The sequence below is a fragment of the Elephantulus edwardii genome, unplaced genomic scaffold, assembly GCF_000299155.1.
Source record: "Elephantulus edwardii isolate Elephantulus edwardi_28Jun2011 unplaced genomic scaffold, EleEdw1.0 scaffold00215, whole genome shotgun sequence".
Lineage (NCBI taxonomy): Eukaryota > Metazoa > Chordata > Mammalia > Macroscelidea > Macroscelididae > Elephantulus > Elephantulus edwardii.
Window position 1 is genome coordinate 556,943 of NW_006399965.1, and position 20,051 is coordinate 576,993.

The 20,051-nt window shown below is 40.6% G+C and overlaps 1 protein-coding gene across 2 annotated transcripts in view; it reads left to right on the forward strand.

The window, feature by feature from the left end:
• The window catches only part of VEPH1 (ventricular zone expressed PH domain-containing 1), a 432,395-nt gene that overhangs the window by 56,659 nt on the left and 355,685 nt on the right, over nucleotides 1-20,051 (forward strand). For both annotated transcript variants that reach the window (XM_006897770.1, XM_006897769.1), the window contains exon 3: nucleotides 12,048-12,222. In XM_006897770.1, the coding sequence (XP_006897832.1) occupies nucleotides 12,048-12,222 (175 nt within the window). The remainder of the gene's footprint in view (nucleotides 1-12,047; nucleotides 12,223-20,051) is intronic.

Sequence of the window (20,051 nt, forward strand, 5' to 3'; positions counted from 1 at the left end):
TTTCCTGGCTGCTGTTACCAAGAGTATTGACTGTGGAACCAAGTAAACTAAAACTGTTAACTATCTCAATCTCTTCACCATCCATACTGATGCTGCCAATTGGCCCAGTAGTGAGAACCTTTGTTTTCTTGGTGTTGAGCTTCAATCCGTATTGAAGGCTGCAGTCCTTTGTTATAACTAACAGCAGAGACGTTTTTCTCAAAGTCAATACGTTTCTGCTGAAACATTGCCTCCTCATTTTGGTGTCACCTGCTCTGACTTAGCTGCAAGTGTGACCTGCAACTCTTTAATAACAACTTTGTGACAGAGAGAAGGGCTGTAAGATTCGCTACTTGATTGAGAGGGGTGAACGAGTTACAGAAGTTGACAGCTCTAGCTTTTACCTCAGTGTGTGCACTGCATGTCCATTGTGTGTTCACAGAGGAGGCAGATGCTGCTGCCATGGGTGGTGGGAAGTCCTAACGGTCAACCTTACCTCTCAACAAGGCTCAGCATTCTATCCAGATCAGTTCAGGGAAGTGGTCCCAGTGAGTCAGCCTCAGGGACCAAAGGCAGGAGCGGTGGCAGATTTTTAATGGGAACTTTTTGGCTGGCAGTCAACACTGAAAATACAACTTTGTATTACTTGTAATTTAGGTTCTTGTGGAAACTGTAGAAATCCAGATGATTCATATCTTGTTCTGATTTTCTTATTCTTCAGGAAAATAAGAAGACTGGATCAGTTTTTAAAAGTTGAGAGCTCAGCATTTTTAGCTTGCCCAAAATGAAAAAGAAAAAAGAGTGCTTCTCTGCCTCACCCCATGATAAGCAATCCCAGCATCGCACACTCTAATCAGGCAATGGACCAGCCATGCTTCTTCCCATATCTTTGACCATTTCACTCATTCTTATTTTCTGGCTGCTTTGCTGTTGTTTTACGCTAAATGTGTTCATGGAAGGGATTTTTCTTTTCTCCTTTTTGTTCCCAAACCTTTTTAGTCTTTAAGCAGCCTGCTTCTGGTGACCATTCCTATGCCTTCTTTCCTTGGTCCACAAATTTGTACTTTGTCACATTGCTTTAAAATAACTTAAAAATTCTAGAGTTTATCTTCTACTTCTTCCTCAATATTAATCCAGTGCATTTTGTGGAATATACTTTTGAGTTCTGATCGTTTCTTACCTTAGGCTCTAAGCTTCTAGCAACCTATTCTGAGTCCTTGCACAAGTTTCTTCTTAACCTGTCACTAAAAAGCATAATGCACCATTCTAGATTGTAGGTGCTTTCAGATCAACTCCCTGTTAACATTTCAACTTCCTTGAGATTTACTGAGAAGTAGTTTTAGTGGAGAGCTTTAAAGTTTAAGGTCATAATATTTCAGTCAAATAGTTCTTGGTCTTTATAATGGAGAGATTATAAGTCATTATATCTTTGTAAGACTCAATTCTGCCATCTGTAAAATGGGAATAACAATGACTATTATTTATGACTATTGTGAGAGTTACAGGTGATAGTTCATATAACATGCTTAGTTAGTACTTTTGTTAACATAGAAAGATCTCAGTTGACCTAATGGACAGAATGTGATGCTACCAAGCCAAAGGTAGGTGACTCTAATCCGTGGCCCTCAGGCCTGTCTTTAATTGTTTTTGGTGAAACATTCTTCTAGGTCATATAGACCTAGTCTGCCCATTTGCTGTACAGAGGTAACTCATGGTTGCTGTGAAGCTGAACACTGTGACCTTGATGTGCTAAGTGCGAGAATGGTTACCCATGGTGGACAGTGTTTGGCAGAGCACCCAATTAAAACAAGCTTGGAAGCAGGAGTAGCATCCACTTCCAAAATAGCTTGGAACCTGGAGAAAGGATGTAAGTTATATAAGTGTCCAGGTCTTTTATTCATAGGGTTACTTTGAGTCACCTATGACTCGATGGCACTTAACAACAACATAGTAACTACTCAATAAAAATAGTATTAGCTTTTGTTGTTTTTGTTGATTATAGTAGAGTCGAGCAAGACTCATAGAGACCCTATGAACAAAAGACCTATAATTTTCATCGTTTCTCAAAGTTCACAGAGTTCCCAGACGCATGTTCCTTAGGAAGTGGATAGGTAGTGATTAAATCTATTGTTGTCAGGTGCTGTAGAGTCTATAGACACAATGAACAGTGATGTGAACCCTGTCCTATCCTGTGCCATCGTCCCACTTCCTGACACACTAGAGCCCATTGTAGCAGTCACTATGTCAATCCACCTGGTTGAGGGTCTTCTTCTTTGCTGACCTTCCACCCATCCTAGCATCATATCCTTCTCCAAGAAATAGTTTCTCCTACAACATGTCCAAAGTACGTAAGACGAAGCCTTATCATTCTTGCCTCCAGACAGCACTCTGGCTGCACCCTCTCCAAGATATATCTGTTTCTTCACTTGGACATCCATGAGATGTTCAGTGCTCTTCTCCAACACCACAACGCAAAGGCATTAATTCTCCGTATGTCATCCCTAGTCATTGTCCAGCTCTCAGATAGCAAGTGATCAGAAAAACCATGGCCTGAATCAGACGCACCTTAATCTTCAAATTGACATCTCTCCTCAATAATTTGGAAAGGTACCTGACTACAGACTTTCCCAATGCAATACATCTCCTGATTTCCTGGCTGCTAGTACAAAGGTTGTTAATTGTGGATCCAAGTAAGATAAAGTTGTTGACAGGTTCAATCTCTTCTCCATCCACTATGATATTCCTGTTGGTTTAGTGATAATAATCTTTGTTTCCTTGACACTGAGATCCTATCCATGTTGAAGGTTGCATTCTTTGGTCTTCTGCAACAAGTGCTTCAAGTCCTCCTCACTTTCAGCAAGCAAGGTTGTGTCATCTGCATAACACAAGTTACTGATGGGTCTCCCTCTGATCCAGATGCCACATTCCTCTTCATAGAGGCCAGCTTCTTGAAATTTGCTTAGCATACAGATTGAATAGGTATGAAGAGAAAATACAACCCTGACACACTCCCTTCTTAGTTTTAAATCATGCAGTGTACCCCTGCTCTGTTTGTACAAGAGCCTTCTGGGCCATGTATAGGTTTCACATGAGCACAGTGAAGTGTTCTGGGATTCTGATTCTTCTCAATGTCAACCACAACACTTATAGTAGTGGTAGAGCCCAGATTGAAAGTTAGTGGAAATGATGAAAAACAGTGACAAACATTGTTTAATAATTGGGACATGGAATGTACTCAGTGTGAATGTTGGAAAACTAGAAATTGTAAAACATTAAGTATGAACATCAACATACTAGGCATTAGTGAGATGAGATGGACCATGAATTAGATAATTATATGGTATACTATGCTGGGAAGGAAAAGCAGAAGAGGAATGGTGTTGCATTCATGATCAAAAGGTCAATTTCAAGTTCCATCCTGAAATAACAGTGTTGTGAGTGATAGGATATTATAGAGATGCAATTAAATCTAGTTTCAGTCTAACTGGGTAAAGTGGAGAATCCAGCTAGTTCCATTCAAGTATCCAGTTACTGAATTCCAGTACTTTTAACTGGTCGTGTTTAGGGAGTTCCACACGGCTACCCCAGCTCTGGTGGCATAGTCCATAGAGAGGTGCCTTGCTAACGTAAAGGTGCCTCTTCTCTGGCGGCTCAATTCCATCAGCAATTTCTAAGAAGGAAGATTGGCGGTCTCCTGTTTGAAGGACTATAGTCTCTGAAAACCAGTGAAAGTTTAGCTATGATTTCATTCCAATTTTACAGCAATGAAATTTTTAAGATAACATGATAAGGATGTTGTTCTTAAGTGCTATCAAGTCGACTATGACTCATAGTGACCCTATGAACAGTGGTTCTCAACCTTGCCCTATCCTGAGTCAGCCTGTCTCTTGTACACCTGACCCCATTGCCACAGTCACTGTGTCAGTCCATCTCATCCAGGGTCTTCCAAGCATGATGCCCTTCTCCAAGGACTGGTCCCTCCAGGAGACATGTCCAAAGTACGTGAGACAGAGCTTCTATTTTATTATAAAATCCATCTCCACTCATGGTTCTGTCACTATTTTTTTTTTATTATTTTTTCTGTGTGTATTGTCAAATTGGTTCTGACTGGTATGGGAGGAGATTGTCCCTCCTTCTCCAGCAGAGCATCGGGTGGATTCGAACAGTGCACCCTGGGGATTGCAGTGCATTCAGTCACTAAGCTTCTCTAAGATGAGCTTCTTCTAACCAAGTTTCCACCTAAGTTTCCACCTGGGGTGAACTAATGCTTGTTTCATTGCCCCTGGAAATAGCCTAAAGAGGATGACTATTACATTCTCTTGCTGGGTGCCCTCAAGTTGGAACTGACTCATGACTGACCCTCCAGGAAAGTTTAAATCATACAAGGAAGATATTGTTCATCCTTCTCCGAAGGAGCAGCTGATGGATTTGAACCGAGTGCCTTTGAGTTGGCTGCACAACTCCTTACCACTAGGCCACTGGAGCGTCTCATTACATTCCTGTTAAATGCAAACCTGGAGAGAATTGGAGACATTGACATTGCCGTAGTCGATGTGTGAAAAGAAAACTTTAGAGAACTGAGACTCCAGCTCTCACAAAAAGTGATTGCAAGGCTCGATTGTCCTTCTACCAACTACCGCCTCTTCCTGTCAAATCCCTTCACATGTCTAAGTATTGGGTCAACTCTGCAGTCCACGTCTTCTCCTGTACTTGCTCACATTTGTATTACTGTATAAAGAGAGGGTTGTCTGGTCAGGGTACGGGATTGGAAATAATCCCCAGATCAACCACTGGACACCAGAAGCTCTTTGTCCCTTTTCCTCTGTCAAGACTCGACTCTCCACTTCCTGTAATCCGCTTCCGCATTCACGCTACACGCAGGTTCACACACTGCCCCCTGCTGGCGCTGTATGCAAAGTGCCTTGGGCAGTTTTGAGTGTGTTCTTTGCAGCTCTGAAAGACAGGATTTGTTATGTTGATTAATATCAAATTTAATGTTAATTAGCAATCCCAGCTGTACTGTTTACTTGTTCTGTGAGCACTTAACCACTGTGCCATCAGGGTTTCTTGCTGCATTATTACCAGATAGAAAAAACAGAACCACACTAAGAAAATGAAAGTGTGTGTGCCGTTCATCTTTTATATATCTATCTAGTCCTCTTGCTTCTGATGCCAAGTGACCCTCCGTCAGGTTTCTTTACAGGAGGAGAATGTCCATCCTTCTCCATAGAACATCTAGTGGGGTCAAACAGCTGACCTTTCCATTACAGCCCAGTGTATTCCTTACTACTCTACCAGGGCTTCTTATGTGGCAAAGAATCAAACATTGTATATGTACATTCCAAATTAACTCCACTATCTGATCAATAATGTAGACGTAACGAAGGGACCTTATTATAACAAATGTAATATCTCTCATGATTAAACTGTTGTTGTTCTTTATCGAATTCAAAGCCTGGGAATGAATTTTCAGTTAATATTAACTCAGATTGATATTAGAGAAAAGCTTTTCTCTTTTCTATTTTAAACCACCAGGCAACATTCTCAAAGTGCATTTTAAAGAGGAAAATCTCCACATAAAGGTCACTTTGGTGTTAATGTAGTTGCAAAACAGAATTCTTGGCATCTGTAGAACAAAGTCCTTTTGTTTCACTGACACAGCTATGCACCATTGTCTCAAGAGTGAGCCTATTCTTTCTATGCTTACCTTAATGAATTGGCCCAGTGAACCCCGGGCTATCTGGAGGATACTTGGCTAGTCTAGAACGCTCACCTGCACTGAACAACAAGAGTTATCATGGTCTCTGGCAACACAACTGCTGTCAAATTGCTTTCTTTGTAATATCAGCATTGTGGCGGTTTCTTTGCATATGTACATTTGTATTGCTCTGAGCCAAGTAATGCTAGAGGTAAAATAACTTCATAAACCTGAGATGTACTGTGCCAGCACCTTCTTTTGCTGCTCTTGAAAGTGGCACTGCTCATTCACGGGAAGGAGGTGTGTTATCTGTCACGTCCCTGTGACCCATGTCTGTTCAGCCTCACCTCGCCTCCCAGTTCCTTCCTCAGATTCCTTTGTGGTCACTAGGAACTCTTTAGACACTGGACATTGAGTGCCTTTGGTGACAATATCTGCTGTTTATAGGGAAAATTTTGGTTTTTGCTTACTGTTTTCCATTTGCAAAGGGGCTCTGGTTGTGTAGTGGGTTATGTGTATGCAGCTAAGCAAAAGTTCAGAGGTTCCAGTCCACCTGCCAGTCTTTGGGAGAAAGGTAGTCTACTTTATGAAGATTTATAGCCTCTGAAGCCCAGGGGAGGATGGTTATGGCTGCCTCCGCGGAAGTGGGTTTGGTTTTATTGTCATTTGAGAGATTTCCAAATGAAATAGAGTGTAAGTAGAGAACAATTGATCGATCGCTAGAGATTTTTTATTGCCTTTTTTGTTTTTAATAATAGTCTCCATTTTGAAAATTTTATATAAGGGTAAGGATTGGTTGACAAACTTCCTTCAGGATAATTCTTTTTCTTCTATCTTGGAAAACAATGCTTTCAGGAATATTAAAGATAGAAATATTTAAAAGCAGAACAAAGTCCACGGTTTGGGTCCAGCAGCTGCTCTTCAGGAGAAAGCTGGACAGTTATCTTCTTGCAACTTACTGCCTCTGAAAACCTATGGGAAGGTCGGCTGGTTCTGACTCAACGGGACACAGCAACAAAGGTAGACGGTTCAAATCCACCAGCTGCTCCTCCAGAGACAGATGAGCAATCCCCACCTGCACTGTTTACCGTCTCTGAAAACCCGCCAGAGGGTCCTCTGTGCGTTGGTTCCTACTCATCAGATAGAAGTTATTCTGAGTTATATATTTCCATTGGAACCACACTTCATAGACTTTAATAGTTAGTCACTATTTTTCTCTAAGTCTCTAAAATGTCTATAAAAAGAATATATTTAAACTGATTCAGACAAACAGTTCTTTCATTGATGCTGACACGTGCTGGTTTACTTACTCTGAATTTAAAGCCACGAGTTGTTGGGAAAACTGATTTCCATTAGTCTTTTCGCTGAGCCTTGTTTATGTTCCCAGTGAGGAAGGAACACACTGTGTTTACCAATGCACTGTTGGTTTCTCGGCAAGTTACAATTAAATGTGGTTGGTGAGACTTCTCCTATGTAAGACTTGTACATTTCTAGTTATAATTACTCTTGGTTAAGATCTAGAGTAAAGAAAATGAACCTGGGCTTGGTGATGAGCAGTTCCTGGGAGAATTACATGGTTGTGTTCTTTCTCCCTAAAATGTTGGGGCTTTGATGAGCTCTGAAAAGGACAAGGCATTCAAAATGAAATTAGCAAAAATCTAAGCACGTTAGAAAGTGGGGTTGTTCACAGAAGTAATCAAAGAAATGGAATAGATAAAAAGATAAGATGAAAATATCCAAGACTAATTGTTGTTGCTGTTGTGGTTGTCGAGCCAGAACAGAGTCTCCAGTGGATTGTCAGAGGCAGTCGATGCACGAGGGGAGATTGTTCATGTATCACCTGAGGAGCAGCTGGTGGATTCTCACCTCCTGCCTTTGGGATTGCAGTGCAGCTTCTATTCCTCGGCCACCAGTGCTCCCTAAGACTGTCTGAGGGAACGTAAGTGTAACGTGACCCAGTGTCTCTGTGGCATGGAGTAGAACTGCTCCTGGTGTGTTCTTGGCTGCTATCCTTAGAGAAGCAGATCTCAAAGCCTTTCTTCAACACTGTCACCACGTGGGTTTGAACCACTAACTCTCAGTTAGCAACCAATTGCATACAACTTGTGCCATCAGATACCTGAGCACATGGGGCCTCTGTGAGCTGGGATCAGGCTGATGGCAGAGGTTTTGATGGTTCTGGTGTGTAATGCCGAAGAACAGTACTAGAATGAGATAATAATTGAGAAAATGACCGAATTAATTGATATCCCTAAATACCACATACCGGAAGAGCATGTTACAGAGATTTGAACTCCATTGTTCATAGCAGCAGTAGTCACAATAGCAAGAACATGGAAACAGTGCAAATGTCACCAGCACATGACTGGATTCAGAACTTGTGGTACATTCACACGAGGGCATGCAGTGCAGCACTCAGGAGGAACGATTTAGAAAAATACTATATAACATGGGATTATGCAGCATGAACAAACTCAGACCCACAAGGACAAATACTGCATAAGGCCGTTATGTAAAAATAGAAGGATAATTAGTTAGATGTGTATGGCTATCCAAAGAAGGAAGGGAAGGAGAAGGGGGGCTGGGAGGAGAAGGGGTGGAAATCATAGGTCAGAGTTTGGTGGGTGGAGAGAGTGGGTGAAGAAATTGGGAAATATTTAGTGAGGATCTGGAAAGGTGGGATAATGATAGACATGGATAATGGTAATTAATTTTATAAAACACAATGAATAGGAATGATTGTAAGAAACACAATGTGAATAAAAAAATCCAAAGAAATTTAAAAGATAGAGTATGTATTAAAATGATATCAAATAAAAGTAAATAAATAGAAATATCACGAAATAAACTGTGTCTTTAAATAAAGAAAGACTGTTAACAGGAAGAGAATGACCAGCACGGGGTGGTTATTTTGACACATTTCACCGACACTGTCCAGGGGACCAACTCTCATGGCCAACAGTGTTCCAGCCACAGAACAGAACATGAGCCATTCAGCGGTCGAGCAAGAGAGATCCCCCCCCCAATCAGGTTTCACCATGGCCTAAATATCCTGTTACTCTAATTTGATTCTACGCCCGTGAGTGACCTTGGTGACTAAAATGTCTCAATAAAAAGGATCCCTGGTGTCTTGGCTAAGTGTTAGTTGCCAGCTGAAAAGTTTCTTTACGTTTGAACTTACCAGTTGTTCCATACATGAAAGACGAGGCAGTAAGATCCTGAAAAGACTTACGGCCCTGGAACCTGATGGGACAGTGCTAGCCTATGAGGATATCCGGCCTGTGAGGTTATCAGGAGTCAGCACCAACACGTCCGCCATGCTGTGTACACACACACACATACTCAATATGAAAGGGAGACCTTCAGGATGATCTAGAATGTAACAGTTCCTCACCGGGGTGAATAAATTGCCTTGACAGGCATTCACAGTCTTGTGAAAATCCCTTGGTGTGTGAACCCAGGTAATTCTGTGTGGCCAGACCACGGCCAGCTCAGACTTCTGAAGCAGAGGTCCAGTCACCTGGAGGCCTCATGGATGGACTTGGCAGGAATGGCTCAGTTCAGTTAGGCCCAATTAAGTTTACCAGGGAGGGGCAGACAATTCTGATAAAAGCAAAACTTAGTATCAGAGAATTTTGGCTGCAAGCCAGATATTGTGGTTAGTCGTTGCCAGATCTATAAAAGGTGGGGCCTGGTGAGTGCAGCTGTTACAGAGGCCCATGATTGGCCATCAAGGACTTCCACATCCCGGTGATGGGGCAGCCATCAGGTGTGGAGTAGAATATTCTCTATTTCTGGTCAGATTGATCCCGGAGCCTGGAAAACAGATTTGAAAGTATTAACCATCAAAATTGGGGTAATACTGGAAATGGGGAGTAAGGGAGATACTGTACTGCTGGCATTAACTTTCTTTAAACCAAAAAGAAGTACCTGGGAAGTAACTAAATGAATAACACTTACTTGTCAGGAATGATGGTTGACACAGAGCCTCAGGGAGAGAAGGCATAAGGCTGCAGGTCGGGTTAGGAAGTAGATGTCAGCTCGTTGGGGGACCTGAGAGGTTAAGCACAGGATCTTCATTGTTGTTGTTGTTGTTGTTGTTGTTATGTGCCGTCGAGTCACTTGTGACTCATAGCGACCCTATGTACAACAGCCCTAAACCTGCTCTATCCTGTGCCAATCTCACTGCCTCTAACACACCCATCCCGATTACCCCAATCACTGAGTCAATCCACCTCATAGAGGGTCTTCCCCTCCTGCGCTGTCCCTCCACTCTGCCCAGCATGATGTCCCTCTCGAAGGACTGGTCCCTCCTTACAACATGTCCACAGTATGTCAGACGAAGCCCCAGAATCCTTGCCTGGTTTAACCCTCTCCAGGTTGAATCTGTTTGTTTTGTTGGCAGTCCAGGGTACATTCAATACTTCTCTCCAGCACCACAGCTCAAAGGCGTCAATTCTCCTTCTATCCTCCCTAGTCATTGTCCAACTCTCTGATGCATAACAAGTGATTGCAAAGACCATGGCTTGTATCAGGTGCACCTTAGTCTCCAGAGAGACACCGTTGCTCATGAGTACTTTAGAGAGGTCCCTAACAGCAGACTTTCCCATCGCAATACATTTTTTTATTTCCTGGCTGCTGGTGCGAAGAGTGTTGACCATTAGACACTCAAAAATATGTGAGGGATCTATCCAGCCTCATCCGTAACTGAAGGCAGGGCTTAAGTGGTGTAAACAGAGTCTGTTTTTTTCTCTGCCTTCTCTGATTTGACCTTCTCCTTGCTGCCTTGAGAATCAGACAAGTTCTGTCCTACTGTGATTACAGTTTCTGATATTCCAAAAAGGATAGCCCCAAGACGGGATTACCGGAGCCAGAAGAGGTAAGCAGTTCAAATCGACCAGCAGCAATTTGAAAGTTGAGCTGCCTCTTCCTATAATGACCTCATCTTCAGAAATTGGATAGAAGGTCACATAAATTGGGCTCAATTGGAAGACAGTGAGTCTTCTGGTTTGTAAGACTGGATTATGCTGCTCCTTTGATTTCCACTTTGCTACTTAAAGTCTTTATTAATCTATTTTGCTCCCTGCTTTTGTTTGTTGTTATGTACAATTGACTGTATTGTTGTTGTTGTGTATGGTCAACTCAGAATTGACTCATAACTGACCCTCCAACGGGTTTTCATAGGCAGTAAATCACACAGAAGGAGACTGCCCATCTTTCTCCCAGGAACTGCTGGTGGATTCAAACTGTGTACTTTGGTCTGGCAGGACAATTCCTTACCACTCAGCCACCAGGAAGCCTTGGTGGCATAATACATTCTGTCATTCACTGTTAATTGTTTTAATTTATCAGCCACCCTACGACAGAAAGATGCGTTAATAAGACCAATATTTCCAAAGTGTCAAAACTCAGCCTCACTCAGGACACTAAGTTTGGGTTTGGTTTTGACAAGCTGGTTCCAACTAATAGTGGCCCTGTGATCAATTCCAACTCACAGCAAACCTGCAGGCCAGAGAAGCCTTGCCACATAGGATTTCCAAGGCAGCAAACCTGGAAGGCAGTAGATTGTCACATTTTTTTCCCCTCCAACAGAATGGCTGGTGGTTTCAGACCCTTGACCTTTTGGTAAACTGCTGAAAATTTTAACGACTATACCACCAGGAATCTTTGTGGTTGTATGTTGTTGAGTTAGAACAGACTCATAGCTGAACCTACAGCAGGTTTTCAGAGGCAGTAAGTCACATAGGAGGAGATTGCCCATCCTTCCTCCATGGGATTCAAACTGCATGCCTCTGAGATCACAGCACAGCTTCTTATCACTAGGCCACCAGAGCTCACTAAAGAGGAGTGAAGTCAAAACTGATTCATACCCGCTAGTGTGTTTTCAGAGGTGGTTAACTGCCCAGGAGGAGATTGTCTATGCTTCTCCCTCACAGACGCTGATGGATTTGAACTGCATGCCTTAAGGATTGCAGCACAGCTCCTTACCACTAGAGCCTGCAATTTTTAAAAAATATTGTTCATTGATTTTCATATAATACCTTTACATATGTATGTTTCAGTTCTATACATTGTGTTTTATACAATCACTCATATACATTCCATTTTACATTTTTTATACTAGTTTATTTACAAAATTCATATACATTGCTTTTCACACCAGATCCTTCCCAATTCCCTCACCTCCCCCACTCATCAAACTGTGCGACCTCATGATTAATCAGCCCCATCCCCACCCCCACCACACATCCTCACCCTTCTGAGAGCCTGTGATTTAATAACTGTGCTGTAAGAGTTTGGCTCAATAAATATTTTTGGGTGAATAAGTAATGAGTTACTTCTTATTAGTTGTTTGTTCTTATTTTCTCAGAATTACAACAGGCCTCCAGTGATGGCATTGGCCATCCCCACGGCAGTGAAATTCCTCCACAGAGGCAACAGAGAACTTTGCAGGAACATGTCCAACTACCTGTCGTTGGCTGCGATCACCAGGACGGAGCTGCTGGCCGATCACACGGAGGCCATAGTGAAGAGCATACTGCAAGGTACAGGGCAAAGGCTGAGCTTGGGCACTGGCTCTAGGAGATGTGGAAAGGTTTTGATGAGCACTTTATGTTGGTGGAAAGTAAGACCTGGAGGATTGAGAGTCACATTAAATTCTACCCTTTGCCACTAGTTGGCTTGTGAATGCTGGAAAGACTAATTTAAGCCAAGGACTCTTGATCTAGTTGGACTCATTAAGTCTAAACTTCACTCTTGGGTGGTGCAAACAGTTGAGTTCTTTCAGGTGTTATATTAAAAAAAAATTTACATTCAAGTTCACTCAGCGTCACTGTTGAAGATTTACTGATGATCTGATGCTGCAAGATATGTACAGATGTCCAGTGGATTCTGACTTTCTATACCATAGGGCAAAACAGAATTGCCCTATGTGATTTTCAAGGCTGTAAATATTTTTGCCACTAGGCCACTGTATTTTTACAAATATTTTTGTAAGGAGAGACTTCCACATCTTTCTCCTGAAGAGAATTTGACGTGATGTCAGAGAGCAATTTAGCATATTGTTTGAAAATGCACTCTTGAGGACTCTCTTTCAGGTTTCCTATAAATCCTAATGGGGCAACTCCATGTTTTTTATGTGGATTGGCTGGGGGCCAGTCAGCCAGTAGGAACAGGAATCGCACAGAAGAAGTTTGCCCATCTTTCTCCTGTGGAGAAGTGGATAGGTTCAAACCACACACCTTTGGGTTGGCAGTGCAACTCCTTACCACTAAGCTACCAAAGTTTCATCCCTGTCATTGAGTCTATTCCAATTCGTGGCTACCTTTCACTGGATTTCTGTGCCTGTGAATCTTAAAGGGAGAAGATAGCCTCATCTCTCCTGCAAAGAACCCACTTAATGGGTTCAACCTGCTGACCATTTGGTTAGTCGCAGTTTAGGAGGCTTGAAGTCCAAATTTAAGATGCTGGCTGTAGAAGATGTTTTCTTTCTGACAGCTCGGGAGGAAGGCCTTTTTGTATTCTGAACGTTTACCCTTGGGCAATCCTTATGTAGCTTGACATTTCTCTTCACCTATCTCTGCTTCTCTTGCTTGCTGGTTTAATCTTATTTGTTTTTCTAAAAGGTTTTATTTAGGACAGCTTCTATACTATAGGATACATATCATTGACATAACCTATTCCCACCAGAATTGTAACTACTGGGATAAAAGGGTTTGCAACGTGCGTTTTTTGGGGACATGCTTCAATCCCCTGATCAAGGATTCTTGACTCCCAATCTTAACTAAGTTTGTAGTAAAATAGAGTTTTCATTTTTATCTAAATTCTCTCCCTCTCTTCATTGGACTCTCCAATCCACCCAGGTATCTGGACTAGCTACAGACTCTTTCTCCAAATTCTCCACTTGTCTTTTGCTGCCAAGGACCAAATTTGTACTTTAATTAAGCTCTTTGTGCCGGACATCTTTTCAATGAAGATTTTTACTACCATGAGCCCAGATTTCTGACAGTCACCTAGTCTAGAGTTGGCCAGACCTGTCTGTGTCCCAGCCATGGTGATTGTTGTAGTGCTAGTCTCACAGTGGCCCATCAACCCTACATAAAACAGATGAAATCCACCCAATCATGTGCCAGCCTCACATTGACCCATCAACCCTGCACAAAACAGATGAAATCCACCCAATCCTGTGCTGGCCTCCAGTGACCCAGCAACCCTGTGCACAATGCATGAAATCCACCCAGTCTCGCAATATCGCTATGCTCAAGTCCACTGCTGCAGTCACTAAATTTATATCTCAACATGTCCCCTTCAATACAGATTTGTCATCAATAACACTACCCAGTATTATTCATATCTCATTTACTTTGGCTACAGGATTGAATTGCTAATGTCATTTTATGCATGATATTAAATTTGCTAAACATCCAGAAAGCCAATTATGCTTTTCTCACCACCTTGACTACATTTTTGGAACAGCTTTTATCAAAATGACAAACAATTATACACATGACACACAACATACATTTTAAAATTGTAATAGTTAGACTTGCACGTAAGTGCTATGTGAAAAAAATATATTTCATTTTTCTCTTTACAGCTGCCAAGAACTTAGCTCATCAAGTTGTTTCATTTTCAAATGCTCTTCCAATGACAAATCTTTTGAAGCACTTTCTGAAATAAATTATTTGGTATATTCAATCTGGCCAGTATTAAGATTACCATAAAATGAATGGTAATCTTACCTACAAAAGGATAGTTAGGTGCCGTCAGGTTGATTCCAACTCATAGTAACACAATGTACAATAAGATCAAAACTCTGGCTCATGAAGACGCAGTGGACGAGAGATTGGAAACTGCCTGATCCTGTGGAATCCTCACAACCTTCTGCTTAAATCCAGTTTTTGCAGTCACTGTGTTAATCTATCTTGTTGAGGATGATTCTCTTGTCCCCTGACCCTCTAACTTTTCCAAGCATGATGTCCTTCTCTAGGACTGGCTCCTTCTGACAACATATCCAAAATATAGTATCATACTTACATCTAAGGAACAGTCTCTGTGCTTTGAAGATAGATTTGTTTGTTCTTTGACACTCCAAATAATATATTCCATATTCTTCACCAATAGCACAGTTTTATATTGGTCTCCTTAATTCATTGTTTAACTTTCACATGCATATGAAGTAACTGAAAATACTGTAGATTGGAACAGGTACACTTGATCTTAAACGATATTCTTGATCCTTAGCATTTTAAAGAGGCTTCCAGCAGATGTGCTCATTGCAGTACATTGCTTGATTTCTTGAATGCTCTTTCCATGGATGTTAATTGTGGATCCAAGCAAAATGAAATCCTTGAAAACTTTTATATTTTTTCCATTCATCATGATATTCATCCAGTTGTGAGGAATTTTATTTTCTTGTTGTTGGGGTGTAATTCATATTGAAAGTTATAAAATTGCATATTCTGAGTATTGTCAGTTGATGATATGTCTGATGCCGTATTTCTCTTCACGCAGTCCAAGTGGTGAGTTTTCTGTACTACAAATCATCGTCCTATAATCCCTGCTAAATGCTTTAGGGAAATATCATTGATAGTTTTTAATTACTTATAGTTCCTTTCTTCCTACTTTAGACTTTTCTCTTTCACATATATTATCCTAATTTTTATCCTCCTATTTTTCTATCTCTACCAAAGAGAGGGATTTATTATAACTAGTTATTCTAATCTAAGTTTATAGAACTAGATTGCTGAAATTATGGAATCTTAGATTGGGACATTAGATATTGTTTATCTCAATTACCTCAAGAAATACTTGAATTCCAACTGCATGGGCAGTGGCAACAATAATTACAACATTAACATCTGCTGTTGTTAACAGTTCTTGGATGCTGTCAATTTGATTCGTAACTCATAGCAACCCCACTTGACTGAGTAGAATTGCTCTTGAGTATTTTCAAGACTGTAGTATTTATGAAAGCAAATTACCATGTCTTATTCTTTCAGAGCCAAAATAGAATCTTGAGTATGTTTGACCTGAATTTAAAACTATTTTAAGAATAGGTTTGACACATTGAACATTAATGACAGAAAGCTCAACTAGTTGTAAGATGATATCAAGGACATCAGACATAAGAGAACAAAAAGGTCATTAAGAAGGCAGGGAAGAAAGAATTAAAAGCCCAAACTGGATGCCAGAAGAAGCTCTGAAACACATTGTACAAAAAACAGTTAAAGTAAAAAAGAAGGAGGAATATTTTAAAAGAATTGAAGAGAGAACATAAAGGGTTATAAAGAATATCCAAGGAATTATTTTGGCTTAAAAACAACAGTAAAACCTGAAAGGGAAGAACACACATGGCAATTCTCTATCTGAAAGAAGTGAAAAAAAACATTCAACTTTTTGCTGCCATCCCAAAGGTGCTCAGTTCGAATCCACCAGATGCTCCACTGGAGAAGGAGGGACAAGCTCTTCCTGTGCCCGATGATACACATACACACACACACACACACACACACACACACACACACACACACTTCAACTGTCAGTTGAAAATAATTGGATTTTATTATTCAATAAGCATGATTTTTAAAAGCAAAAGAAAGGCCAAAAGAACATGGGGAAAAATAGAGTTACTGTACCAGAAAGAATTAGTTGACAGTCAACCATTTCAGGAGTTAGCAGATAATTAAGAACTGATGATATTGAAGGAAGAAGTTGAAGCAGCAATGAAGGAATTAACAAAAAATCAGGCCCCAGGAATTAAAATAATACCAGCTGAAATGTTTCAACAAATGGATGCAACATCTAAGTACTCATTTTTCTGTGCCAAGAAATATGACCAATAGTTACATAGTTAACCAGCTAGAGGAGATCCATATTTGTACTCATGCCAAATAAAGGCAACCAAATAGGCTGTAGAAATTATTGAAAAATATTATTAATGTTCCATACAAGTAAACTTGTGCTAAAGATAAGCCAACCCCGTCAAGAGTACAAAGACAGGGAACTGACAGAAATTCTTGGCAGTTTCAAAAGAAGATGTGAACTGAGGAATGTCTTTGTTAACGTTAAGCAGAACTTGGTGGGAAGCAGAGGACACTATAAGGTTGTTTCTAACATGTCTTTCTGACTATGCACAGGCATTTGACTGTGTGGACCGTAACAAATTATGGATAATATTGCAGACTGTGAATTCCACAGCACTTAGTTTAGTGCATAGTCTAAGACGTGGTAATTCTAACAGAACAGAAGATATTATACTGTTTAAATCAGGAAAAGTGTATGTCTGGGCTGAATCCCTTTACATGCTATTCAGTCTTTATACTGAGCACATAATCTGAAAAACTGGACTATGTGACGAAGAACGAGGCATTGGGATTGGAGGAAGAGTAATCAACAACCTGTAGCATGCAGATTATGCAACCTTGTTTCCTAAAAGCAAGAAATTAATGCATTTACTGATGAAGATCAAAGCCTTCAGTATGGACTATATGACTCATAACTGATTGAAAAAGTGTTATCATTATCAATGCAGAATAAGATTGAAGTTGTCAGTATTTTATTTTACTTGTTTCTCCCTTGCTGCTTTCAGAATTCTCTCTTTATCTTTGGTCCTGGCAAATGTGACTATGATATGCCTTAGTGTTTTTCTTTTGGGGTCTGTTCTATATGATGTTGGCCCAGCTTCTTGAATATATGTTCTCTCACTCTTCATTATGCCTGGGAAGTTTTCTTCTAATAATCCTTCCATAACTTTTTTGGTGCATTTACTTGCTTCTTCCTGTTCTGGGATCCTGATTATGTGCATGTTCATTCTCTTGATGGTGTCTCACATTATTCTTAGATTTTTCTTCTTTTTCCTTCCTTTCTGATTCTGTTTTTTTTTTTATTCTAGCAGATCAGTGGTGACAATATTATCTCTACTTCACTGGTTATGTGTTCTATCTCTTAAACTCTGTTCCTGTGTCCCTCCATCATGTTAATAGCATCTGACACTTTGGACCTCATATTTTGGATTGTGGTTTCTTGTTTTTCCAAGGCCTCTAGTGCCTCATTTATTTTATCTGCATTGTTTTGGATTTTTTTTAAAGCTCTTCCTGGTTTTGCTTGCAGTGTTCTGTAATGCTTCAAGTTTGTCTTTCACCCTTTGGAAATATTCAATCATTGTTCTTTTAAGTTCTGTGTCAGAAAGTTTCATCAGACTTTCTGGCTTCAGGAAATCCACTAGTGGATCTGTGTCACTTTTTTGTGGTGACATCTTGTTTGGGGCTTGTGTAGGGGGTAAGTAGCCTGTTTCCTACATGCCATTGCTGTGGTAGAGTTTTTTATGTCTGAGGCAATAGCAGGTTCTTGATCTGAAGTCACTGCTCCAAAAGCTGGCAGGGTAGCTATCCTGCCTGGGTTTCTCTCTGCCTTCTGACTCAAGAGAAGATCTGCTTTAGTTTGGTAAAGAAAAGGCCTGTGAAAGCAGCCTCCTTTGTCAGCCACCTGCCACAGCAAAAGTAGCCCAAGGTGCTCCAGGCTAAAGGCAGTTGATGGACTGGATGTGAGGAGATTCAAGGCAGGGCATGGAAACCTGATTGGAAAACCCGGACACCTTGGTTTTCTCTTTGAGAATGAGCTCTAGCTGTCTTGCTACCTTCTGATTGAGCTTATGGGGTCCCATGTGATCCAGCCAAATAGCAATGGCCACCCCACAAACTACCTCACTCAAGTTCCAGCATCCCTTCTGGCATGGGAGTGGCCATTGGGATCAGGACCAGCATTCCAGGATTGGGGCACTGGCATCAGGACCAGAGTTTAGCATTAGAACCAGAGTTCCTGGTGCGCAGCATTGGCATCAGGACCGGAGTCTGTTTGTCAGTGTTTTTAAACCTCTCACTCAAGTTCCAGTGTTGTGGTGTTCTGATGCAGAGTGGCACTCCTGTGTGACATAGAGCTCCCATGTGATACAGCGTCAGGCACTCTCCCATGTGGCGGCTTTGGGTTGAAATATGACATTTTTGTAACATCATAAAGTTCTTAGATTCTGTAATCATTTTTTATACAGTGAAGATCGGCCACATTAAGTGACCAGTATCAGAAAATTAAAGCATAGTTAATTAAATTCAAATCAAAACATACTTAGTTCAACTTCGTACATTCCAGGTTCCAATTATTAAAGAATGATTGGTCATTATTTTTCTTCATTTCAGCTGATTTCCAATCTGGGTGCTATCTCTAATACTGTAACTATCATGTTCCTCTACTGTTCATGGAGTTTTTGGAACCCTGTTATTTAAGAATTGAATGCATAATCCTGCTTTCTAGTCTGTCTTAACCTGGGAGCTCTACTAAAATCTGTCCACCATGGGTAACAAATCAGGCTTGACCTCATCAGGTCTTAATTGGCTTAAACCAGAGTTTCCCAGCCCACAGTTGACTGTTAATCAAATAAAAAAGACTCACCCACCAGGTCCTGATAGGTTTAAAAACAGGAGTTTCCCAGCCCAAAACTGACTGTCAATCAAATTAAAAAGGCCCACCTTCAGATCCCAACTGTTTCAAACAAGAGGCTCCCACTCTCCAACTGGCTGTTAATAAAATAAAAAAGATCAGATTCCAATTGTTTTAAATAAGAGGCCCCCAGGCACTAACCAACTTTTGATCATAAAAACCCACATACCACCAAACAACAATATCTAAAAAAAAAACCAAAACAAACCCAAAACCCAACAGTTTTGACCCTGCCATTCTGTCATCTATTCTTTTTCATCTTTATTCAGGTTAGATTTCACAGTTTACCATATTTATCATATGATTGAAAATACCTTTATGTTCTTGAAAAAGTAAAAGTATATTATGATAAATTTTAACTTTGATTAAACTCATAGAGAATAATTTAACTTTAAATAAATCACAAAAACTTTAATGTGGTAACTCCAAATCTTGGGAGATGACATTTCACTTTATTATTGTCCACTTTTTCTAGATAATAAAACTACCCATTAATATTTTCCTCAAAAAAAGAAAATCCACCTACCAGGTCCTAATTAGTTTAAAAAGAAGTCTCCTTGGAGGCTAAGATGGTAAAGCTTTGTCTCACATTCTTCAGGCTTATTCCTAGGAGATGCTATTATTTGGAGAGGGACATTATGCTTGGAAAGGCAGAGGATCAGCAAAGAAGAGGAAACCCCTCAACCAGATGGTTTGGCATGGAGACTGCCACAATGAATTAAACTGTGTCAGGAAATGTGAGCATGCATAAGATAGGATGGGGTTCATTTCTGTTTTTCATAGGATTGCTGTAGATCATAACTGACTCTAGGGCACCTAACAACAACAATTGGTTCAGCATGAGTTCCACTGTACTGTCCAAACAGTTGACAGTAATATC